This window comes from Sapajus apella, unplaced genomic scaffold (genome assembly GCF_009761245.1).
Source record: "Sapajus apella isolate SASKATOON/1434 unplaced genomic scaffold, GSC_monkey_1.0 scaffold12, whole genome shotgun sequence".
Taxonomy (NCBI): domain Eukaryota; kingdom Metazoa; phylum Chordata; class Mammalia; order Primates; family Cebidae; genus Sapajus; species Sapajus apella.
Window position 1 is genome coordinate 30,967,376 of NW_022436952.1, and position 26,079 is coordinate 30,993,454.

At 41.4% G+C, this 26,079-nt stretch overlaps 1 protein-coding gene across 2 annotated transcripts in view; it reads left to right on the forward strand.

Moving 5' to 3' along the window:
• Positions 1-828: 828 nt before the first annotated feature.
• Positions 829-26,079, forward strand: part of AATF (apoptosis antagonizing transcription factor) — a 114,777-nt gene continuing 89,526 nt past the window's right edge. The window contains exons 1-4 of one of the 2 annotated variants that reach the window (XM_032280771.1): positions 829-1,165; positions 2,142-2,333; positions 4,618-5,040; positions 5,509-5,646. In XM_032280771.1, the coding sequence (XP_032136662.1) occupies positions 1,075-1,165; positions 2,142-2,333; positions 4,618-5,040; positions 5,509-5,646 (844 nt within the window). In that variant the 5' untranslated portion in view covers positions 829-1,074. The remainder of the gene's footprint in view (positions 1,166-2,141; positions 2,334-4,617; positions 5,041-5,508; positions 5,647-26,079) is intronic. The other variant, XM_032280772.1, reaches the window with a different exon arrangement.

The following is a 26,079-nucleotide window of genomic DNA, read 5'->3' on the forward strand; positions in this document are numbered from 1 at the left end:
GCTGCTTCTGTTTACATGTTTGTCTACCCTCCTAGGTTCATCACGGTGGGGAGAGAATCCAACTTACTTATCTTGTATCTTATCTAGCAGTGCCTGCCACATAGTGGGCAGTCAGGGAATGCTTGATGAAGGAAAGAGGATGTAAAGGGATTGTGTCTTTCCGGGTGCAATTACTTTTATACTATTAAGTCCATATTTTAAGTCTGCCTCTCTAACAATAGACCTGAATTTTTCTGCATCTGTGCACCTGTTTAAGGTGTCTGAGTATGCCCTCATCTCTGAACAGCAAAGATAATCAATACCGAGGGGTGCGCAGTGGAGTAATCCACACCCCACCCCGAGCAAGGATACTTGGAGAAGCTACAGAAACTACTTTTAGCCACAGGGATTCCTAAGTATTCCCATTAATAAAGACCCCAGCAGTCCGCCGCACACTTACACATGCATATCTCTGACACAGGATCCCCCAATCCTGGCCGCTGAAGGGCGGGAGGTGTGTGCCTCAGACTACTCTAAATTGCGAAATGTCAAACCTGTTTTGGGTCCCAGTCCCTGCGTGCCCGAGTGCGCACCCGCCGTTCGAGCAGCTTACGCTTTACTCCCTCCTCCTTCCCAAATCAGCCACCGTGGGCCACGGCTACGCTATGCTTTATTCCTAAGGGAATCTCCCACAAATCTCGAGGCATATTTTGTGCATGGGGATACCGGCCGCGCGCATCGCAATCCCGGCTCAGCGCCAGAAGCGGTCACGTGCCCTCGCGCGCTTCCGCACCGCCTCTTCCCCCGCGCGCGCGCGCACACGCACACGCGCCCGCACCGCTCCAATCCCTTCAACCTTCTGCGCGCTTCCGCCTTCATCCTAGCAACGCCCGTGGTGACGCGCAGGCCCCGCCCCCTCCCGCGCGCCTCCCGGAAGTTGCCGGTCCAGAGCTGTAGGGTGGCCTCCGCGCGGTCTCTGGCGGTGTCGGGGAATCGGATTCGGGCGAGAGGAGCAGGCTGGGAGGGAGCTTCGGGGCCGGGGGTTGGGCCACACATTCACGTGCGCTGGGCGGAGTGGACCGGGACCTGGTGAAGATGGCGGGGCCGCAGCCCCTGGCGCTGCAACTGGAGCAGTTGTTGAACCCGCGACCGAGCGAGGCGGACCCCGAGGCGGACCCCGAGGAGGGTGAGGCTCGACTGAGGCAGGCCACGTGCGGAGCGGTGGGCCGGGCCCTCTGGGGCCCTGGGGAGGCCTGGAAGGGGCGTGCGCGAGGCCGCCGGGCCTGTGCTCCTTCGCTTGGCTCAGAGGAACCTCGCCTCCCGCGGGGGTGTCCCCCGGGCGCGGGAGGAGGGCTTCGACTTCTTTTCACACGTACTCGAAACTTGGTGCTCGGCCGGGGGGCGGAACAGACCGAGGGCTCAGGCCAGGAGGAGCTGGACTTCGGGTTCACTTGCTCCAGGGCTGTTGGAGGGACCCAGAGAGTCTGCTTGCAGGTTGGAAGTCAGCTTTGAGGATGCCCTTATACTGGCATTGCATTAGAAAGGGGGAGAAGAAAGTCACATGTTTTTAACTCTGGTTGCCCTTAAAAACTAAGTTGGAGACTGATGGAAGGATTTTCTGGTGCTGTTTAAGCCTCTTGAGGTCTCAAGACACTTGCTTCGTGGCTGATGACTGAGACTGCTGTTCTGTAAGCTGATGTTGAGAGTCTAGCTGGGGGTAATCCTGCTTTAGACTTGAGTCGGAACTGTGAGAAAGGGAGAATAGGGACCGATAAATGTGAGTGCTGAACCATGTTGAAGGAACCTGGGGCTGTTTAGCCAGAATAAGCAAAGAAAACTCCCCGAAGAATGGGATGGAGGGGAGAACGTGATGGCTGATTGAAGACATTGGAGTGGCTGTCACACATGGAAGAGGAATTCAACTAGTTTGGTAGGATCCAAGGTATAGAAATATATCCTACCAGTAGATGCGGGGAGTCAGCTTTCTGTTTAGAAACAGCAATAAGACAGTGTTCTACTTTGGGAGAGAATGAATTTCCTATTCCTGGAAGTTGGTGGGGATTTTGCAGAGGATGTTCAAGTATGAGATGAATGGGTCGACTGGGGTTCCCATGAAAGTTTCTGCTAACTTGTTCTGATTGCTTTTCCCTCTCCCCCAACAGCCACTGCTGCCAGAGTGATTGACAGGTTTGATGAAGGGGAAGATGGGGAAAGTGATTTCCTAGCAGTGGGTAGCATTAGAAAACGGGCATCAGCCTCCCTCTTGGACACAGACAAAAGGTATTGCGGCAAAACCACCTCTAGAAAAGCATGGAATGAAGACCATTGGGAGCAGACTCTGCCAAGATCATCTGGTGAGTAGACATTTTTGCGTGGAACTTTTTCTTCCCTAATTTTTTTAGCATTAAAATCCTCCCGCCACCCGCCGTGATCTCAGCAAGACTACTCTGCGTCCTCCTACCTGTTATCTTAGGAGAAACCATTGATTTGGTATTAGAAAGGGTGTTAGAGGTTACGTCATTTCGCTTCATAAGGAATCTAAAGCCCAGAGTGATTAAGTTGCTATACTCCTTATGTTCAGACTAATGGCTCACCCTAAAATGGAGTGACAGAGGAGGCAGTGGATACTGGATATTGGAGAGGGTTATGAGCTGAAAAAGCACTGTGTCTGATGAGCATGTTACCCTCGAATTGTGACCCCTGTCCTTCGGTTTTTCAGGTCTTGCGTTGAAGCACTGTGTAATACTAGTTATTTGTGAAACTCATTTTTTGCCATTGTAAAAATCACATAATCCTTGTTTTCCCTGCAAAAGAGTTAGGAGTTTGTGTGCTTATAGTTTTAAAGAATTATAAGTTTCTCAGAGTGGAAGAAAGGGCTAGATATGGTGATTATTGAGAGAATGCCATTTGTTTTCCTTTTGAAAGGTCAGGGGTATCATGTTGAGAATCCACAGATAATATAAAATGAACTATCATTTAGGTTATAATATCTATGATTTAGTCCTTGATATAGTTCTGGGAGCTCCTGATAACCTCATTTCATATTCTTTGCCTAGAGACTGATAAAGGGACCAATCATGAGACAAATGTAATATTTATTGAGTTCTCACCATGCATCAGGCACTAACGAGCTCTACAATTTAAATTCTAAGAGCCTGGGACACACTAAGTCCTCAAAAAACAGTGTTATAACATTACCTGGAATTAGACAGATTTTTATAAAAAAAAAAATCATCACTACGTCTATCACCTAATTTAATCCTCCCAATCTCCCACAAGGTTATTACTACTTAGTCCCATTTTACCGGTAAGCAAATTGAGGGACAAGTTGGTTAAGTAACTTTGCTCAAGGTCATATAGTTAGTGGAAGAACCAGGATTCAAATGAAGGCCATCTGACTCCAATATATACAATTTAGTAAACACTGTATGGATGTTTCTTAATCTGAGAAATGGCAGACATTCAAAGAATTTAAATAACAATTTCTGTTTACTGTTTTGGCACTTAGTTTTTGTGTTTATATTTTTGACAGCTTTGTCTGTGTCTTAAGTTTATGTCTAACTCTTTAAAGAAGTGCTGAAAGACCCATCACATTTTCCTAAAATCTTTATTTTATTGAAGAAAGTTTTTGGAAACCAGTCCCTGGATCTAAGACTCGTGGCTTGCAACACATGGGGCTTTTATGTTAAACCTTGGAACAGATTGGATACACTGTCAAAACCTCTAAGTATCAGATGATGCTCTAAGCATGAGGAAAACCAGGAGCCTTAACTTGCACTCTATCTGCTATAGGATCAAGATCAGAGTCCTCATGAAAGACAAAGACCCTTCTTGATTTGGTCCCTGAGCAACTTTCTGGTCTCATCTCCCATCACTTCCTGTGCATTCTGCACTCTAGTGCAGTTTCCTGTTTTTCTTACCCCTTCTTTGTCTCTGAGCTGTTCCTTATGCTTCATAAGTAAAATTATGTCTCCTTCTCCACATGAAACCATCCCTCACCTTTCCAGGAGAGTCAGGTGGTTCCATCTCCATATACTGTGTGCTAATGGCATTGTCATATAATTATTGACATGCATATCTACCACTCCTACCAGACCATGAACTCCCCTGCGGATATTAAATTCTATTTGCCTTTCCTTAGCCTCGGGCTCATAATAAGTGCTTAATAAGTATTTAGTAAATAGGTCACATGGGTGTGATAGATTGTACATTTTTTCAGATCAGGTTTGGGAAAACTGGTAATTCTCTTACACCAGCTGAAATGTTACTGTTCTTCAAGGACGATACCAAATGCTAGCTCTTCCTTATAACTTTGCTTGAATTCACTTGCCCCACCATTACAATTTCTCACTCTCTGGGTTACTGAAATTTTGTCAAAGCACTTCTGATTCTTTCCTGAGTTGTAATTTTGTGAATCTGTCTTTCCCACTAGTTCCTTTTGTTCTATTCATCTTTGCTTCTCCCTTTGCATTCGGAGATTGAAGATGTGTAATGAATATATTTGTTGAATTGAATTGAGTACAATAAGATATTTTTCCTCCTGATGCCACAGTGCTTTAGTTGAAATGAATTATTTGGCTTGATATTTTTCTCCAGGTAACACCCATTTTTCTCTTTCTTCCTTCTCTTCTTGTTCAGATGAGGAAATATCTGATGAGGAAGGGTCTGGAGATGGAGATTCAGAGGGACTGGGTCTGGAGGAATCTGATGAGGATGATCTGGGTACTGCTGAGGAACAGGAGTCTGGTGACCATAGGGAGAGCAAGAAGAGCAGAAGCTGCTCTGCAAAAACACCGGGCTTCAGTGTCCAGAGCATCAGTGACTTTGAGAAGTTTACCGAGGGAATGGATGACCTTGGGAGCAGTGAGGAGGAGGAAGACGAAGAGAGTGGCATGGAAGAAGGGGATGACGAGGAAGACTCCGAAGGTGAGAGTGAGGAAGAGAGTGAGGAAGACAGGGCTGCAGACAGAAACAGTGAGGACGATGGTGTGGTGATGACCTTCTCCACTGTCAAAGTTTCCGAGGAAGTGGAAAAAGGAAGAGCCGTGAAGAACCAGATAGGTTTGTACATGGTTTTGCTGATTGCCGGTTTTTCAAAATATCTGCATTTGGTCTGCTTTTCGTTTGTTTGTTTTTGGCTATTCTCTCTCTCCTGTGTCCTTTCAATTAGTTTGTGACATGCCCCACTTACCTAGAGGCCTAAAGCCCTATTCCTGTATGCTTAGCCAGCCATTTCTGCACTGAGCTGCTTAGCTGGTTCTGCTCTAGTACTTCCGGCAACTGGGGAAGATTGAAGAGTGTTTTCTCCTCTCCTTGGGTTTTAGCATTCCCACTCTGCTGTAGCAAATATTTGCTTCATAGATACTGAATTTATTTCCTATAATAGAGAATATTTGTTTCCATGGCATAAAACTGCTAAGCTGTGGTGCTTAGAGACTGGTGTGGTTTTCTGTTCTTCCCTACCCCTGCTACCTCACCCCTAGAACATTTTATTATTGAGGAATGGGATTCTCTTTTCTTCTTTCTCAGCACTGTGGGACCAGCTCTTGGAAGGAAGGATCAAACTACAAAAAGCTCTGTTGACCACCAACCAACTTCCTCAACCAGATGTTTTCCCATTGTTCAAGGACAAAGGTGGCCCAGAATTTTCCAGCGCCCTAAAAAATAGTAAGAATACGTATGTCCTCTTGAGATGCTTAAAACCACTTTGTCAAATGAAGACAGCTTTGATTGAAGTGGATTAGGAGCTAAAGCCATGTTTGTTCTGCTTTCTTCTTGCCTGCTCTTGTTCTCCCCTCCCCATCCCCCTTGGCTTTCTCAGTTGCTTCTTTTTCTTTTTTTTTTTGAGGCAGAGTCTCGCTCTATTGTTCAGTCTCAAGTACGGTGGTGCAATCACAGCTTACTATAGCCTTGGCCTTCTGGGCTCAAGCAGTCCTCCCCACCTCTATGATCCTCCCACCTTAGCCTCCTGAGTAGCAGGGACCACAAGCATTGAACCACCATGTCTGGCTAATTTTTAGATATATTGTAGAGACAGTGTCTCACTGTGTTGTCCAGGCTCATACTCCTGACCTCAAGCAATCCTCCCACCTTTGCCTAGGCCCAAAGTGCTGGAATTTGAGATGTGACCTACTGAGCCTGGCCCTGAGTTAACTCTTTAAAGCTCAGGGTATATTGTTTGAAAACCCACTGGTGTACAAAGGGAAAGAAAGAATGTCTAACTCAGCTTATTAAACTTGGTTGTATTATGTGCTTAAAAGATGCCTCCTGTGTTTGAGAGGTTTTTAAAACAATGTGCTAAGATGATCTTATTTATATCTTTGAGTGGCATAGAGGAGTACAGAGGGAGGAACACATTTTAGAGGAGAGTTACTGAGCTATAAATAATTCTAGAAGAGAAAAGGAATTGAGAGACTATTTTTTCCCAATGTCTTCATTTTACACTTGAGAGGATTGAGACCCAGAATGACTTGCCCAAAGTTGCAGAGCTTATTTGTGTATGGTAGAGATGAAGCTCCAGCTCTTCTACCCTATGATGTCGAAGTCTTTCCTCTGTACCACACTGCCTCCTGTGTGCTGCTTGCCTGTGTGCCCAGTGGCACCGAAGGACTGGGCAGAGGGAGATTTAGGGTGAGTGTGCTGTGTTTGGGATATATATATCTTTTTTTAAAGATAGACAGTCTTGCCACATTGCCCAGGCTGGTGTTGAACTCCTGGGCTCAAGCTGTCCACCTGCCTTGGCCTCCCAAAGTGTTGGGATTATAGGCGTGAGCCATTGCACTCAGCTGGGGTCAGTATGTCTTCTTTGCATGCTGAGACTTCGTGTTTTCATTTGTTCTTTAAACCTTGCTTTAATTTTTTATTTTTGGTGATGGAGTCTCACTCTGTGGCCTGGGCTGGAGTGCAGTGGCACAGTCTCAGCTCACTGCAACCTTCACCTCCCGTGTTCAAGTGATTCTCCTGCCTCAGCCTCCCTAGTAGCTGGGATTACAGGTGCCTGCCACTATGCCCAGCTAATTTTTTGCATTTTTAGTAGGGACGGGGTTTTACCATGTTGGCCAGGCTGGTCTGGAACTCCTGACCTCAGGTGATCTGCCCGCCTCTGCCTCCCAAAGTGCTAGGATTACAGGCATGAGCCACCACGCCCAGCCTGAAACTTACTTTGTTAGTATCATGGAGTAGAGTTGGAAGGGACTGAGAAGGATATCTAATTTGGCATTTGCCTGTAGGTAGAACCACCGTAAGCCATTCAAGATCAATGTATAGGATTTCCAGGGTCGGGAGTTCAGTGAACGTTTCTTGTAGGTGAATACCTGATGTAATTAGGAGTGGCTTCATTGAGTCCAGTTTTTTGTTTTGTGTCTTGCCACACTTGAAATGTGCTTCTTCCCCTGTGGGAAGTCTGAGCAGACCTTCCAGAATCCATGTGTAGCCTGTGAGGGTGAGGTGGGCTGTTTATATCCCCTCCCCTGTCTTTGCCTCCTTTCTCTCTTTCAAATAGATGACAGATTGATGGCTTTCAAGTCTTTTGAGATTTTTGGAGCACTTCTCTGCTATTTTTAGTGCCCTAGTACCCTACTTCCTGTTATGCCTTTGAAATGAGACCTAGACTGCTCTAGATTAAATGTTTTAAATGTTTCACAATAAGACCTTTTTCATTTTGTCCCTCATTCTTCTTGCTTGAGCCTTTTTTATTTTTAAAAATACATCTTAAAATATAGATATTTTAGGAGTTAGTCAGTGTCCAGTATAATGGACACATATTCTTGGATACCCTTTAATTTATTTTCTTTATGAGGCAGGGTCTTGCTCTGTTGCCCAGGCTGGGGCAGTAGTGTGTTCATAGCTCACCGCAGCCTCGAACTCCTGGGCTCAAGAGATCTTCCCGCCTCAGCCTCCCAAGTAGCTGGTACTACAGGCATGAGCTACCATGCCTGACTAATTTTTTCTTTTTTGTAGAAATAGAGCCTCACTATGTTGACCAGGTGGGTCTCAAAACTCCTGGTTTCAAGTGATCCTTCCATGTTAGCCTCCCCAGAATGCTGGGATTACAGGTATGAGCCACCATACCCAGCCCATTTAGTTTCTTTAATCATTGCAATGTTATTTAACTTGTGTTTTGTTCTAATCTTTTTACTCTTTTTTGTACTTAACCAATTGCCTCTTTGCCTCATTGGTGAATCTCAATTAATCTGTCAGTGTCTATTAATCTGACAGGGTGGGAGGATGGAGAAGAAAGAAAGTTTGTTTGGTATTACATGTGCTAAGAAGGGAGGGTAGGGAGATTTCTAGTAACCAGAATTTCTGTGAATTTGAAGAGTAGCTAATTTTTGTCTGTTTCAGTCTTCTTGTGGCAATATGGCATAATATGTTGTACACTCACCTATCTTGGTAAACAGAGTTTAAGAAAAAATTATTGGCCAGGTGCAGTGGCCCACACCTGTAATTCCAGCACTTTGGGAGGCTGATGTGGGCAGATCACCTGAGGTCAGGAGCTTGAGACCAGCTTAGCCAACATGGTAAAATCCCTTCTCTATCAAAAATACAAATATTAGCCAGCCATGGTAGTGCACACTTGTCGTCCCAGCTACTTGGGAGGTTGAGGCAGGAGAATCACTTGAACCTGGAAGGCAGAGGTTGCAGTAAGCCGAGATCGTGCCATTGCACTTCAGCCTGAGCAACAAGAGTGAAACTGTGTCTCAAGAAAAAGAGACAGAGAAAGAGAGAGAGAGAGAGAGAATTCTTGGGCATATTACTTCAGATGACCAATTTATATGGTACTATATCTATAGCTGGTGAATTTGTACCAACCCCAGAACAAACCCTGTGACTTACTGTCTTTAATTAAATCTCTTTTCAATTTGCTTGGTCTTACAGAGTAAAGTCAGACTGTCTTGGTTTAGATTTCATCTCAGTAATCGATTAGCCATGTGACCTTGGGCAAGTTACTTAACTTCACAGTAAGATGGGGATAATATGATAATATGGTTGTGAGGATTAAAGGACATAATCAATAGAAAGCATTAGCACAGTGTCTGGCACACATCTCACCATAAATGTTAGGTACCAGTATTATCTTCTTCTGCTGAAAGGCATTTGGCAATGTTCACCCATGTGAGTAATCACTCAATAGTTATCAGTATAACTGAGCATCACCAGTCTTCAGTATCTTTTACTTTTTTATTAGTATTTAGATTCTTTATGTGATTTAAATTAACTAATTGTTCTGGAAAGTGTCATAGTTTACCAATACTTAAAATGCAGTGTTGGCCTCTTAAAAACACTATGGAAAGATGGCTACAGATTTCCTTATTGCCAAAGCCAGCTGCTACCTCCTTGAAGTGTTTAACTTTGCCTTGAAATACTTTTCTTTGGCTTGGTGACATTACCTACGCTGTTTGGGTTCTACCTTTCTGATCTCTTCTCTGGCTCTTTTTGTATCCTCTCAATTTTCATTGCATTTAGAATCCTGTCTTCAGGCTGTGTTTTCCCAATATAGCCTCTCCTTGGCACTGTCACTTACTCTGATAGCCCTACTGTGGCCTCTAAAATAACAGACTTCCAGCTGTATTCTAGCCCCAGTAAACTCTTGAGCATCATGGCTTTGTAGCTCCAGCACCCTGAACTCTACTTTTCAGAAATGAAATGGCTATCTCCTTCCTCTCCACACGCCACCCCAAACACATGAACTTAGTCCCCAGTCACTTTGCTGTTACATGTTGTAATTTAAACTCTTGAACCATGGAAGTAATTTCAAAGACATCATCTGATGTTTTAGTGGCAGCATAAGTGGTAAGTCATGGAGTAATCTGAAGAAAATTAGGGGTTTTCTGTGCACAAAACCATTTGTCTAAAAAAGTTTGCTTTTCCTTTCTTTTAAAATTTTCTACAGTATTAGGAGGTATGTCTTTTATGTTGGTGGCAGTAATACGTAAGGAAGAAGGTAAGTTAAGGAAATCTCAGCATGAGTTGTTTAAAACTTTTCATTGTGGAATATATTAAATTCATATAAAAGTAGAGAAACAGCACAATGAGCCCCCATATGCCTTTACCAGCTTAAGTGATAATCAGCTCGTGGCCAGTCTTATTTCATCTGTAGCTACAACAGCCCAGCTTACCTTCTGGATTATTTTGAAGCAAATAATGCACATCCCCTCATCAGTAAAATTATAATACCATAATCCCACATAAAAACATTAACAGTAATTTAATAAACATAACTCTGCCTGGCACAGTGGCTCATGCCTGTAATCCCAACACTTTGGGAGTCTAAGGCAGGTGGATCATCTGAGGTCAAGAGTTGGGGACTAACCTAACCAACATGATGAAACCCCACCTCTACCAGAAATATAAAATAATTAGCTGGGTGTGGTGGTGGGTGCCTGTAATCCCAGCTACTTGGGAGGCTGAGGCAGGAAAATCACTTGAACCCAGGAGGCGGAGGTTGCAGTGAGCAGAGATCACACCATTGCGCTCCAGCCTGGGAGTCAGAGTGAAACTTCGTCTCAAAAAAATAAACAAAAAACATAACTGATTTAGATGGGTGGCACATTGTGAGTGCATGTTGTTTTTTTTTTTTTCCCCCTCTCTCTCTTCTGTAAGACAGAGGGTCCTAGAAAGAGTATTTCTGTAACAGGTATTCACTGTCTTCTTCAGAGTTTGCTCTATAGCTTTAAATGAAGTGATTAAAGGAAGGCTAAACTTCAGTCATACCAAGTTGACCTTTCAGTGAAATGCGTGTTATTAATGTATTTAATGAGATGCATTACAGACTGCAGTGAGCACCATGTTTCATTACAGGTCTAAAATGCAGTATCATTAAAGACCTTTAATAGAAACAATGGTTGACATTTTGATATTTCCCATAAGCAAAACATCCTAGAACACAGTATAATATAATATAAATACAGAGGAAGTATTAAGATTTTTTACTTGCCTAAGAGTATGAAAACAAATTTCACTATTAATAAATCATATTTTGTTTGTACCCTCTCATTTCCCACTTCATACTTACCCTCTCATATCTTTGTGGTCCTTCCCCAAGACCCCCACTTATTTTGATTTGACTAACATTTTTATTTTATTTTATTAATTTGAGATGGAGTCTCACCGTGTCACCCAGGCTGGAGTGCAGTGGCGCAACCTCCGCTCGCTGCAACCTCTGCCTCCCGGATTCAAACGATTCTCCTTTCTCAGCCTCCTGAGTAGCTGGGACTACAGGTGCATGCCACCATGCCCAGCTAATTTTTGTATTTTTATTAGAGACGGGGTTTCATCATGTTGCCAGGCTGGTCTTGAACTCCTGACCTCAGGTGATCCACCCTCCCTGCCCTCCCAAAGTGCTGTGATTACAGACAGGCCTGAGACACTGTGCCCAGCGCCTAGACTAAAATTTTTGATGGTAATTTGTCCTCAGCAATAATAGACACCTTAAAAAATAATGTTTTAAATTTTGCATAAGCTATGGGCAATTATGGAGTCTTGATAGATAATATTTTGTTTTAAAAATTTTGCTTATTTTAAAGTAGACAGTACATTTACATGATTAAAAATTCAAAAATACGAAAGACTATACAGTACAGTGATAATCCTGTACCCCTGCCGCCCAGTACCCTATCCCATAAGCAACTAATTTTTATCAGCAGAATCCCCTCTTTAACTTAGTTGCCTTAGGTGACAAATCCGTGAACACTTATTTCAGAGTTCTCTCAATTAACGCTTTATGGGTTCATGGCAGAGTTCTCACAACTATCTGTAGCATGTTGAAATATTTTTAATTGCTTGGAATGGGTTTAAGTATTGCTTGGGACAAAGGCACTTGCAACCTCCTCCAGAAGTGTAACATTGTGTAGGCTTAAGGACCCTTATTGTTGCAGACTTCATCTAGCCAAGGTGATGTGAATAAGATTGATCTTTTTGTTTCAGCCGATGGCTATCATTTTTTAAAATAGCTTCAGTGTTCTAATTATAAAAGTATGTCATGCTTATTTCAAAGATCAGAAAATACATAGAAGCATAACAAAGAAAATAAGGATTAGCTGTAATCCTACTGCCCAGAGATAACCACAGTTGTCATTTTGATGAATATCTTTCCAGACCTTTTCACGTGCGCGAGCACACACACACACACACACACACACACACACCACGCTTTAAAAAAAAAATGGAATCGTAAATATGTACTATTTTCAAGCTTATTTTTTCTACCGAATTCATGTCAGTATATTTAGATGTACGTCAGCAGTTTTAGGAGCTACAGAGTATTCCTTTTTATAGATTTGTTGCAATTTAGTTAACCAGTCTGTATTGATGAGTCTTAAGTTTATTCTAGCTTTTCGCTTGTATAAAACATGCTTTGATAAACATCCTTATACATACATATTTGTGCAGTTTGTCTAAAAGTAGCACTGTCCAGTAGGAATATAAGGTAAACCACATGTAATTTAGAAATTTTTAATAACCACATTTTTTAAAAAAGAAATGGGTAAAATTAATTTTAGATTTATTTAACCCAGTATATAAAAAACATTTTAATATATGATCAATATAAAAATATTAATGAGATATTTTACATTCCTTTTTTCATGTTAAGTCTTTGAAATCCAGAGTATGTTCTATAATCAACAGTTCATCTCAATTGGGACTACACACATTTTGAGTGCTCAGTAGCCATGTGTAGCTAGTGGATACTGTATCAGATTGCACAGATCTGTGTTCCCGGGAAATGTAGTTGCTGGGAAGAAGGACCCATACATTTTTTTTTTTTTTTTTTTTTTTGAGATAGAGTTTTCACTCTTGTTGCCTAGGCTGGAGTGCAGTGGCACAATCCCAGCTCACTGCAACCACCGCCTCCTGGATTCAAGCAATTCTCGTGTCTCAACCTCCTGAGTAGCTGGGATTATAGGCACCCGCCACCACACCCGGCTAATTTTTGTATTTTTGGTAGAGACCGGGTTTCACCCTGTTGGCCAAGCTGGTTTTGAACTCCTGACCTCAAGTGATCTGCCCCCATTAGCCTCCCAAAGTGGTGGGATTACAGGCCTGAGCATGGCGCCCGGCCTTGTACATTGTTTTTTTTTTTTAAAGGCTTTTAGAATATATTGCCAAATTGGTCCCTAGAAGAATTATAACAATATAAATTCTCATCTGTAACAGTTGTTTTCCTGTACTCCTACCTCCAAAAGGTATTATTGATCTGTTTTTCCTAAACTGTAGGTGGGAAATGAAGGCAATCATTTCTTGATAAGTTTCTGTTTTATATTTACATAATACCTGTTAGCATTGGAATAACGTATGCTGTGTTTTATCTTTGTATTAGAGAGTAGTGAGTTCTGTGTAGGAAGACTTTCCGTCCCTTTTGAGCTACAGCTTGGTCCAACTTAGTTAATCAGGCATTTATATAATGTAGAGAGTAAAGCTGGATCACAGATCAAGAGCTTTTCCAAAGTCACCAGGTGGTGGAACCAAGAGGGGAATGTCAGATTCTTATGCACTGATTCTACCTACCCTGAGAAGACGGGTCACAGAGCCATGGGAGCCAAGGGCGGCTTAAAAACTACTGATACCATTCTAGGTAGAAAATTCATTTTACTGTTTTGGGGTTGGATTTCTTAGGAGTGAGAGTTGTCTTCAGCACCAGAAACATTTTTTTTTTTTTTTTTTTTGACTGCTCCATAGACAGGGCAGGGCTATCCCACAGGCAGAGTGACCCAGAGTAGCTCAGAAAAAAAATTTTTTTTTTTTTTTTTTTTTTTGGGGGGGACGGAGTTTCGCTCTTCTTACCCAGGCTGGAGTGCAATGGCGCGATCTCGGCTCACCGCAACCTCCGCCTCCTGGGTTCAGGCAATTCTCCTGCCTCAGCTTCCTGAGTAGCTGGGATTACAGGCACGCAGCACCATGCCCAGCAAATGTTTTGTATTTTTAGTAGAGACGGGGTTTCACCATGTTGACCAGGATGGTCTCGATCTCTTGACCTCATGATCCACCCGCCTCGGCCTCCCAAAGTGCTGGGATTACAGGCTTGAGCCACCGCGCCCGGCCAGAAAAATAATTTTTAATAGTAACGAGTTAGATAAGAAAATTGTCCTAACCTGGAGTAGCTAGTAGTTCCATGGCAGGATCACTGTGTCACTATATTCGTGGTGAAGTTGTACATGTCATTGCACGATGGAGCCTCTTTATACTTGCATTTAATTAACTCAGACATAACTATATGTGCCTGGCCAAAAGAAAAAGAGGGAGAGACTGGGCACAGTGGCTCATCTGTATAATCCCAGCACTTTGGGAGGCCGAGGCAGGCAAATCACCTGAGGTCAGGAGTTCGAAACCAGCCTGGCCAACATGGAGAAACCCGATCTCTACTAAAAATACAAAAAAATTAGCCAGGTGTAGTACCCGATGCCTGTAATTCCAGCTACTTGGGAGGTTGAGGCAGGAGAATAGCCTGAACTCGAGAGGCGGAGGTTGCAGTGAGCCGAGATTGTACCATTGCACTCCAGCCTGGGTGACAACAGTGAAACTCTGTCTCAAAAAAAGGAAAGAGAAACTGTTTATATAGTGCCAGTAATTCTGCCTGCCATTTTATTCATGGAGTGTGCATGAAATGGCAGATGGAATTTTTTATTGTCTTGGCTATTTTTTGTTCTTGGGTACCTCTTTAGTGAGCATCAATAAACAGAATATCATTCTAGTGCTTAAAGTTACAGCATGCAGTCTTAGTAGGACAGTTCCTAAATAGAATCATCTATGTTTAATTGACAAAGTGCTGTATGGGCTAATGTCCGAGGGGAAAGACTGTTCAACTTATTGAAAGGCAGCACAATTCCATTTATTATGGACAATATAAGGGATTTTCAAAGTGGTTTTGTTAAAACTTGATTTTTTGCTTTATGCTTAGACTTTAGAACCTAATTGCTGCATAAGGTGATACTCTATTATTTATGTCTTAAAATCTGTTCTTAAATTGTTTTATTAAAATCACACAGGAATAAGATAAATATACAGAAGCCTTCAGGAAGACAATACTCCTTTGAGTGACATTCAGTTTCATTTGTTTTACTTCTGTAATTTTAGATAATTTGTTTATATCTCTGTCTTGATTTATTTATTCTCCAATATGAAAGGTGAGACTGCTGCTAATGGAAGTAAGATGGGGATTGAGAATTGACTATCTAGCAACATGGTGGGCATCCTTGATGAAGTGTGATGGAGTGGTAGGCTTACAGCCTTGACTGGGATGAGTTTAAGAGAGAATGGAGTGGCTGGGCACAATGGCTTACACCTGTAACCCTAGCACTTTGGGAGGCCGAGGTGGGGGGATCACTTGAGCTCAGGAGTTCAGGACCAGCCTAGGTAACACGGTGAGACCCTGTCTCAATTTTAAAAATTAATTTAAACAATATGAAACAAACAAAAAAGAGAGAATGGGGAAAATGAAATAGTAAGTTTAGGCAGCTCTTTGAAGGGATACTGCTTTCAAGAAGAGCAGAGAAATGGGACGTTAGATGGTGAAAGATGTGGCCAAGAGAGGAGTGTTTTGCTTGTTTGTTTTTAAGGTGAAATATCAGCATGTTTGTATGTTGATAGGAATGACCCCGCAGAGAGGGGAAAATTGATGATGCAGGAGAGAGGGGGCATCTGCTGTCACAGCATCCTAGAGTGGGTGACTGGAGATGGAATGGAGATGGGCCAGTGTACAAGAGTGCTTTAGATTGATGGCAGTGTGGACTGTCTCAGTCTGGCAGGTGGGAAAAGAACATATAAAGAGACTCAGGTGGAGTCTGTGGAAATTTTCTTTGAGTTGTTCAATTTTCTTTGAAATAGAAACCAAGGTCATAAGTTGCGAATGAGGAATGGAGAAGAGGTAGTGGGAATTTTGAGGAGAAAGTATGAAATTGTCATTTCATCTTCTTTCCACTACAGTTTTACATTCTGCCCTGCAACTGCAACCAGGATTCCAATGCTTTATTTATATGTTGACCCAGAGTGGAAATGCAATAAACTAGGCTGGGCGCGGTGGCTCGCACCTGTAATCCCAACACTTTGGGAGGCCAAGGCGCATGGATCACCTAAGGTCAGGAGTTTGAGACCAGCCTGACCAACATAGTGAGACCCTGTCTCTACTAAAAATACAAAAATTAGTTGGGCATGGTGGCAGGTGCCTGTAATTTCAGCTACTCAGGAGGCTGAGGTGGGAAACTTGCTTGAACCCAGAAGGTGGTGGTTGCGGTGAGCCAAGATCACACCACTGCACTCCAGCCTGGGCGAAAGAGCAAGGCTCTGTCTTAAAAAATACTAAACCAAAATAAAATAATAACAATAAACTGCATTTACAGTGTAAGTACCATGTAAAGAAGGTAGACTACTAGGACAGGGAAGAATTGGAAGATCATATTTTCTTCCCTGTTTTTTCAGTCATGGCTCCTAGCCCACTCAAAGGAGAATATTCCTAGTTCAAGTTTTTAGTTGCTCTCCATTACTTGCTTAAAATCATGCTATTTTTAGTCTGCTTCCTATTAATTTATTGTTTTTCCCCTTAGCTTTCTAATTTTTTGCCCCCCCCCCCCTTATGGCTCAGTTTTATCATCTCCATCCTTTTTTTCCTAAACTTTAAATCTTGCCATCTCTTGTGTTAAATTTTCCGTTTTGAGCTGGTTGTTCTCTGCGAGCAGTGCACAGCTGTACTCTCAGGCCTCTCTCATTGCTCTTCTGGAAAGAGCTACTGCTTTTGGGCTTTCAGGCTGTCTTCTGTTATCTCAGTTTACTCCATCAGTTTGCTGCCAAACATGCATCGAGAGTAAGTTATCCGAGTTCTTGTAAGGTTTCAAAATACTCTGCCCTCATTCCTCATTGATATATTCTTGTTTGATTGGGTAGACCTTTTTAGGTTGAAAATTACTTTCCCTCAGAATTAGAAAGTATTGCCTGTTACTGGTTTCCTCTTGCTGCTGTAACAAATTACCACAAGCTTGGTGACTTAACAGCACACATTGATTATCATATCGTTCTGGAGGTCACAAGTCCTAAAATCAAGGTGACAGCAGGGCATTGTTCCCATAGGATCTAGGGGAGAAATCTGCTTGCCTCTTCCACCCTTTGTAGGCGGCCACATTCTTTACCCATGGTCCTCTTCCATCTCCAAAGCAATTCCATCTTTCCAGCCTCTCCTTTCCTGACTCTGACCCTGTTGCCTTCCTCTTATAACGACCCTTATGATCATATTGCACCCATCTGGCTTATCCAGGATAATCTCCCCATCTCAAGACCCTTAATTTTATCTACAGAGTCCTTTTTGACTTTTGAATACATTACTGACAAAAGCCGCTTTCACATGTTCTGGGGTTTAAGATGTAGATAGCTTTTGGGGAGCGTTATTCAGCCTACCATGTGCCTTATTGTCTTCTACCATACTGGTGTTTTCCAGTGACAAGGTATAAATCTCGTTCCTTTGTAGATGACTTTTTTTGCTCTCTGGACATGTTTGCGATCGTCTTTTGATTATTTTTTTCTGTATTTGTATTTTTTACCAAGAGAGGGCCTTGGTCTATTACCCAGGCTGGAGTGCAGTGGTGCAGTTATGGCTCACTGCAGCCTTGAACTCCTGGGCTCATGACCCTCCCACTTCAGCCTCCCAAGTAGCTGGGCCTTAGGCCCCACCACCATGTCCAGCTAATTTTTTTCTTTTTTATTTTTTGTAGAGATGTGGTCTTGCAGTGTTCCCTAGGCTGTCATTATTCTTGATTTTTTTGAAATTGCCTGATGAGGTGTCTAAGTGTGGGTCATTTTTTCTTTATTATGCAAAACATTTACCAGTAAGTATGAAGACTGGGGTCCTTCAGTTTTGTGAAAATCTTTTCTAATATTTCTTTGATAATTTCCTTCCTTCCATTTTTTTCTGTTCTCTTATATTTTAAGCCTGGATTAGTGTTGTATCACTTATGTGTTCATTAACATTTTCCATCTTTTTGTGATTTTACCATGTTTATGTTCTGAAAGGTTTTTGAAGCTGATTTCCAGATTAAAAAAAAATTTTTTTTTTAATTTTTATTTTAAGCTGCTAAGTTCATGTTTTATTTTAAGATAGGGTCTTCACCTATCTTAAAATAAAACATGAACTTAGCAGCTTAAAATAAAAATTAAAAAAAGATTTTTTTTAAATCTGGAAATCAGCTTCAAAAACCTTTCAGAACATAAAAGAGGATGTGGAGAAATAGGAACACTTTTACACTGTTGGTGGGAGTGTAAATTAGTTCAACCATTGTGGAAGACAGTGTGGCGATTCCTCAAGGACCTAGAAATAGAAATTCCATTTGACCCAGCAATCCCATTACTGGGTATATATCCAAAGGATTACAAATCGTTCTACTATAAGGACACGTGCACACGAGTGTTCATTGCAGCACTGTTTACAATAGCAAAGACCTGGAACCAACCCAAATGCCCATCAACAATAGACTTGATAGGGAAAATGTGGCACATATACACCATGGAATATTATGCAGCCATCAAAAACGATGAGTTTGGGTCCTTTGTAGGGACATGGATGAACCTGGAAACCATCATTCTCAGCAAACTGACAGAAGAGCAGAAGATCAAACACCGCATGTTCTCACTCATAGGCAGGTGTTGAACAATGAGAACACATGGACACAGGGAGGGGAGCACTACACACCTGGGTCAGTTGGGGGGAAATAGGGGAGGGACGGTGCAGGGTGGGGAGCTGGGGAGAGATAGCAAGGGGAGAAAGGCCAGATGTAGGTGATGGGGAGGAAGGCAGCAAATCACACTGCCATGTGTGTTCCTATGCAACAATTTTGCATGTTCTTCACATGTACCCCAAAACCTAAAATGCAATAAAATAAATAAATGGGGAAAAAAAAAAAAAAAAAGATAGGGTCTTGCTGTGTTGCCTAGGCTGGAGTGTAGTGATGTGATCATAGCTCACTATAGCCTCGAACTCCTGGGCTCAAGTGATGCTCCTGCCTCAGCCTCCCAAGTAGCTGGGACTGCAGGTGTGCGCCACCATTCCTGGCTAATTTTTAAAAATCTTTTAGTAGAGATGAGGTTTCACTATGTTGCCCAAGCTGGCCTCCTGCAGCTTCCCAAAATGCTGAATTACAGGTGTGAATCGCCATGCCCAGCCCAAAGTTTTCTTTTTAAATCATATTTTTAATCTTTAAGGGGTCCTTTGTTTCCTGAGTGTTCCTTTTCTGTATAGTTAATAAGAGTATATTATGTAAATTTAAAGTTTTTTTGTTTTTGTTGTAAAGTCATTTTAATTCCTGGAATTGTTCCTGTCTCTACCAGATTTTTTATTTATCTTGGACATTTTCCTTTTTGCGGGGGAAGGGAGGGAGGGGATAGAGATGGGGTTGCCCACCATGTTGCCAGGCTGATCTCAAACTCCTGGCCTTAAGTGATCCTCCTGCCTGACCTACCAAAGTGCCAGGATTACAGCCATGAGCCACTGTGCCCTCATTTAAAAATTTGTATCCAGGCCAAGCATGGTGGCTTACACCTGTAATCCCAGCACTTTGGGATGCCGAGGCAGGTGGATCATGAGGTCAGGAGATCGAGACCATCATGGCTAACACAGTGAAACTCTGTCTCTACTAAAAATACAAAAATTAGCTGGGCGTAGTAGCATGTGCCTGTAGTCCCAGCTACTCGGGAGGCTGAAGCGGGAGAATTGCTTGAACCTGGGGAGGCGGAGGCTGCAATGAATTGAGATGGCACCACTGCACTCCAGCCTGGGCGACAGAGCAAGACTTAGTCTCAGGAAAAAAAAAATTTGTTCCAAGTTATAAATGTATACAATTGAAAGAGTTGGATAATTCTAGGAAGCTTGTTACGAAAGCCAGTAGTTGGCTGTTTGTGTGTATCACCTCTGTACCATAACCCTTTCCCCTGAAACAACAATTATATTTAAGTTATTTTGTTATACCTTTTTTTTTTAATTCATGGATTTCTCTAATTAACATGCTTTGTTTCTACTTGATTTTTTAGTTTTAGGCATTACCTGTTGACTCCCCTTTATAAAAATGAAGATTTAGCTCTTATTCCTACTACACTCATGCATACTTTCTGGTTATGTTGTTAATTTGTCTCTTCATGGTTATATTGTCGTCCGGTTAGATCAGCGTTCAGTATTATGACTGTAAATACTTCTCACAACTGAGCCATGTAATAAATATACTATGATTATTTTCCTTTCCCGTACATTGTTTTGTTTTCTAGAGTTAATTATTACATGTTTGTTTGTTTAGTTTTCTATGTAGTAATTCAAGCCCAAACTTGTCTCCTGTTAGCTAAATCTCAGGTCTTAAGTTGCATCAAGTATTGCCAGTTTATGTTCCATAAGAAGTCTCTCCCAGAGCTTTTTGACCTGCTCTCGTCTGGCCTGTTCACCACCTGAGGTATCCAGCTGTCATGCTGGGATCTGCCTTCACTATCATCCTGGGGGTTACCTTAGCTTCTTGCTTCTGTGGATCTATTCCAGAGTCTTTCTTGTCTACTTCCAAGTTTTGTTGCATATCCTCTCATAGCTTGCTGAGAAAGGGTGTGTGGGAGGTCAATGTTTTTAGACTTCAGTTGTCTGAAAAACCTTTATTCTGTCATCATGATTGATCTTTTGTATATAGAATTCCATAGAATATTACATTGTATTTCAGCTTCTAAAGTTGCAATTGGTAAGTCAGAGCTGTTCTGATTCCAGATCTTGCTTTTTTTTTTTTCTTTTTGGAAACTGCAGACTTTTCTTTTTCCACAGAATTCTGAAATTTCTTAATGAAGCACTGTAGTGTAGATCCGTTCTTGTCTGTTGTTTGGAGCAGTTGGAGGGTCTTTTCAATCTAGAAATTCATATCTTTCAGTCCTGGAAAATTCTCTTGAAATTATTTGGTTTTGTGTTTTCTCTCCTGTATTTCCTTTCTCTCTCTCTTCTCTCTTTCTGGGAGGCCTGTTATCTGACATCAGACTATTTCTGTGATTCTTTTTCTCTTCAATTTTTCATCCCTCCCTCTCTCTTCTAAGACATTTCCTCAGCTTTATTTTCAATCCTTTCTATTGAGTTTTAAAACTTTCTTCTATCCTTTTTTTTCTTTTTCTTTCTTTCTTTTTTTTTTTTTTTTGAGATAGGCTTTCACTTCGTCACCCAGGCTTGAATGCAGTGGCTCAATCTGGACTCACTGCAGCCTTGGACTCCTGGGTTCAAGCAATCCTCCTGCCTCAGCCCCACAAGTAGCTGGGACTACAGGTGCATGCCACCATGCCTGGCTAATTTTTTATACTTTTTGTAGAGATGAGGTTTTCCCATGTTGGCCAGGCTACTGTCGAATTCCTGAGCCCAGGTGATCTTACCTGCCTTGCCCTACCTAAGAGCTAAGATTACCGGCATGAGCCACTGTGCCTGGCCTCTTCTATGATATTTTAGTTTTATTTGCTGTTTGGGTTTGGTTTTTTTTTCTTTTTTTGAGACAAGGTTCCACTCTTTCACCTAGGCTGGAGTACAGTGGTGTGTGATCATAGCTCACTGCAGCCTCTAACTCCTGGGTTCATGTTATCCTCCTGCTTTAGCCTCCCAGAGTACCTAGGACTACAGGTGCATGCCATCCCACCTGGCTGTTTTTTATTTTTTGTAGAGATGAGGTCTCTCTGTGTGGCCCAGGCTGGTCTTGAACTCCTGGCTTCAAGTGATCAAGTGATCCTTCCTCCTCAGCCTGCCAAAACGCTGATATTACAGGTGTGAGCCCCAGCACCTGGCCTATGTATGGTCTTCCAGCATAGTCTGTTTCCTCCAAGCTGCCTTTTTTTTTTCTTTTCCTTTAACTCCGGTATAACATGTTACATGTTTTTCTCGGATACTTGGTGATCCTTTGAGCTCTCTGTTGATTTTTAAGTGTAGCATACCAAAAAGTTGATTGGGAACTTTGTATGTTGGATAGGGCTTTTAGTGTGTGGTTTCCATTGTAAAGCAATCTATCTGGGCCATTTTGGGAAAATTCCCCAATGGCAGTATCTTTAGATGTTTGCTTTTTATGAGATCAAAATCTAGAGGACTTCCAGTTTCCTGCCTGGTAGCCAACATTCTAGGAGCAAGTAGGCTTGGGGATCTCGACATTCAATCTGCAAATTTCAGCTTAGTCCCTGTTTTCAATATTATGCCTTTGACCTTAACTATGTCTGGAATCTCCCTGTCCAGAGACCCTCTCTTAACTCTCTTCAAGGATAAACCTCTAAATTTGGCCTAAGTAAGAAGATACAACATTTTAACTGTTCCAATTGTTTTTAGGCCTGCTTTGATCTCCTTTTCTGGAGGTGCCGGGCACTGCCAATTCCTGAATCCTCTGCATTCTGTTTCTGGACTGCAAGTGGGGTTGCATCTGATTCTTCATTGCTAGCACCCCAGTCTTCTTGCTCAGGTTTGCTAAGTCAGTTATTATTTATTCATTTGCTTTTTCAAAAACTGGTTTATTTAGGTATAATTGACAAAATAAATTGCCCATATGTCTAGTGTACAATTTGACATCTGTGTACACCCAAGAAACCATCACCACAGTCAAGATAATGAACATATTCCTCATCTGCAGAAGTTTCCTCAGCTTCTTTATAATCTTTCCCTCCTGATCCTCCCTGTGTGTCCCTAGATAACCACTAAATCTGCTGTCATTGTAGATTAGTTTGAGTTTTCTAGAATTCTCTATAAATGAAATTATACAGTTTGTATCCTTTTTAGTCTGGCTTTTACTCAGCATAATTATTCTGAGAGTCCTTCATCGTTTTTCATGTGTCAGTAGTTCGTTGCCTTTTACTGCTGAGTAGTATCCCATTGTATGGATCTACCACAATTTGTTTCCAGTTTTTGGCTACTGCAGATAAATCTGCCACAAACATTTGTATACATGTTTTTATATGGACATAGACTTCCATTTCTCTTGGGTAACTAAGAATAGAATGACTGAGTCACATGGTAAGTGCATGCTTAGCATTTACAGAAACTGCCGAGCTATTTTCCAAAGTGGTTATGCCATTGTACAGTCCCACCAGTGGTGTATAAGCAGCCAGCAGTTGCTCCACTTCCTCATAACATTTGGTGTGTTCTTAAATTTTAACATTCTAATAATTATATAGGTAGGTTGCAGAACTGAGTTGCTATCCTTTCTCTCATTCTTTGCCTTTCTTTTTTGGGTTTATTCCTTTTAAAAGCTACTTTCTAAAAAAGTTACTTTCTGAAATAGATCCATACAAATAATGAGCAGTTGACTTTTAAAGGTGCAAAGTCAAGTCAGTGGAGAATGGATAGTTTCTTTCTTTCTTTCTTTCTTTCTTTTTTAGGAGATGTTTTCTTATTTTGTGGAAACTGATGTGCAGTGGCACTATCATGGCTCACTGCAGCATTGAGCTCCTCGCTCACACAGTCTTCCCACCCTAGCCTCCTGAGTAGCTGGGACTACATGTGTATGCCATCATGGCCTGCTAAATTTTCTTTATTTTTCTTAAAGGTGAGGTCTTGCTATGTTGCCCAGGCTGCTCTTGAACTCCTGCCCTCCTGCCTCAGCCTCCCAAAATGCTGAGATTACAGGCATGAGCCACCATTCCTGGCCTGGATGGTCTTTTCAACAAATGGTGCTGGGACAGTTGTGCACTCTTCTTCAACTTGTACCTCATACTTTATATAAAAATTTAACACAAGACGGTCAATTTATATTGACTTAAATATAAATCATAAACTATAAAGTGTTTTGAAAAACACATGGGAGAAAACTCTTCATGCCATTGAGTTAGGCAAAGAGTTCTTAAATGCAATATGAAAAACAGAATCCGTAAAAGAACAAGTAGATAATTGGACTAAATCAGAATTAAAATCTTTTGCTCTGTGAAAGATATGTTAAAATAATAAAAAAGATAAGCTACAGACCAAGAGGAAATGTTTGCAGATCACATAATTAACAGTCAGCTTATGTCCAGAGTGTATAAAGAACTTTCAAAACTCAGCAATAAAAAATGCCCATTCAAAAAAAAAAAAAAAAAAATGGGCAAGAGATTTGGACACTTAACACAATATATGTTGTCAAATGAGCACATGAAAAGATGTTTAACTTAATCATTAATGTTTAGTGAGATGCAAATTAAACCCACATGGAGATAACCTCTACACACCTATTAGACAGACCAAACGCAAATACACACCTGACAGCACCAAGTGCTGGCAAGAATGTAGAGCAACTGGCACTTTCATACATTGCTGATGGGAATGCAAACTAGCACAGCCACTTTGGAAAAACAGTTTGGCAGTTTTTAAATAAAGCTAAACATATATTCATCACATGAGCCTGATCCAGTAGTCTTTCCTCTCCGGTATCTAGCGTACAGAAGTGAAGACACATGTTCACTTAAAGTCTTGTGCATGCATGTTCATAGCAGCATTATTTACAGTCACCAAAACCTGGAAACAGCCCACATGTCCTTCAGTGGGCAAGTGGAGAAACAAATTATACATTAGTCAGCAATAAAAAGGAATAAATTATTGATACATGCAAAAATGTGGATGAATCTCAAAGGTATTATACTAAGTGAAATGTGCCTGCCTCAAAAGGTTATATACTTGGAAATTCCATTTATATGACATTCTGGAAAAGGTAAAATTATTGGGACAGATCAGTGGCTGCAATGGGTTAGAGATGGGGAAAGGACTGAGTACAAAGAGGCAGCCCCGCTTTCTTCTTTCTTTTCTATGAGTTTCTATTTTCCTCTCCACTAATCTTGTTTCCTTGGAGGATTTTCCACCTGTTTTCCACAGTGACTCACTGTTGAACCCTTCAGCTTGGCTTGATTGTTGTGTACGTTTTGCTTGGATTGAGGGAGGGGGTATATGTGTGCTTATTCCCAGATAACTCTGGGAATATTTCTTATGGTAATGGATACATGATACAGTACTTGTAGGGATAGAGGAATGGGCTCCATCAACCTGTAGTGTCATTTTTGCTTGAAATATATATCTTTAATACTAAAACCTTACCCAGAAGAGAATAATAGATTACACAGACTTCTAGATTTTGATGTGGGTTAGAACTGAAAAATGAGATGTCTTTAAACTCTTTTTCCTTCTCTCTTTGATAAGTGATATAATGTGGTTTGGACACTCAGAGATTCCTGAGATTCCAGGTTCTGGTTGATGATTTACTGCAAAATTGCTTATAAATTGAAGTAGAAAATGTTTTGCAGACCTGGCAGCTTTCTGGCTTCACACCCATTTGTCACCCAGCATTTCCCTTTGTGTATAGAACAAGAATTAATTAGGCTGCACTGCAGGAAAAGTTTATAGCTATAATTTATATAGGATGAATTTTTTTTTAAGGAGACAGCATTGTTTTGTTACACCTATATACATATAAGTGTATGTGTATATAAAGTGTTTTTTTCCCCTCTTAAAGCAGTATCTGTAAGCTTCTGTGGTAAAAATTTTTTTTTTTTGCTTCTGTGGTAAACATTCTTTTTTTTTTTTTTTTTCTTAATGCAGGATGGTAGGGTAATAGATGCATTTATCGTGATTGCTTTCAGATGAAACTGTTGGATTTTTTAATTTGTTTCTTGTTTTTTAATTCGTTGTCTACTTGTGAGAACACTCAGTTTCGGGTTTGCATTTTAGACATTGGTCAGACTTGTCTGGTTTCCAGAGCTTTGTATTCTTTCTGTCTCTTAGAAGACTTGGGATTCTGTCTTTCTTAGGGTCTTGCTCATTCAATTAATGTTTTCATAATCAATGCAAGTCAGAACTTGCAATTTGTTCCTGATTTGCACATTAAAGAGCTCCATTAATTAAGAATCCTGGTGTTTGGCATGTTCCCGCAGGATCTGTGCATTATTTACATGGTGAAAGTGCAAGATGCAAGTTTCTCAGTTGTAGGGGCAATTGCAGTTAATCCTGCTTTTTCTTTCTTTTTCTTCTTCTTTTTTTTTTTTCTTTTTGCTTATGAGCAACAATTATTTCACAACTCATTGAAACTCCTTAGGGATACATTGTACCAAAATAGGAACAAATGGTTCAAAAGAGGGGGCCCTGGTGAAAAAGTAGAAAGTAAATCCTTTGTTTAAAGGAAAACA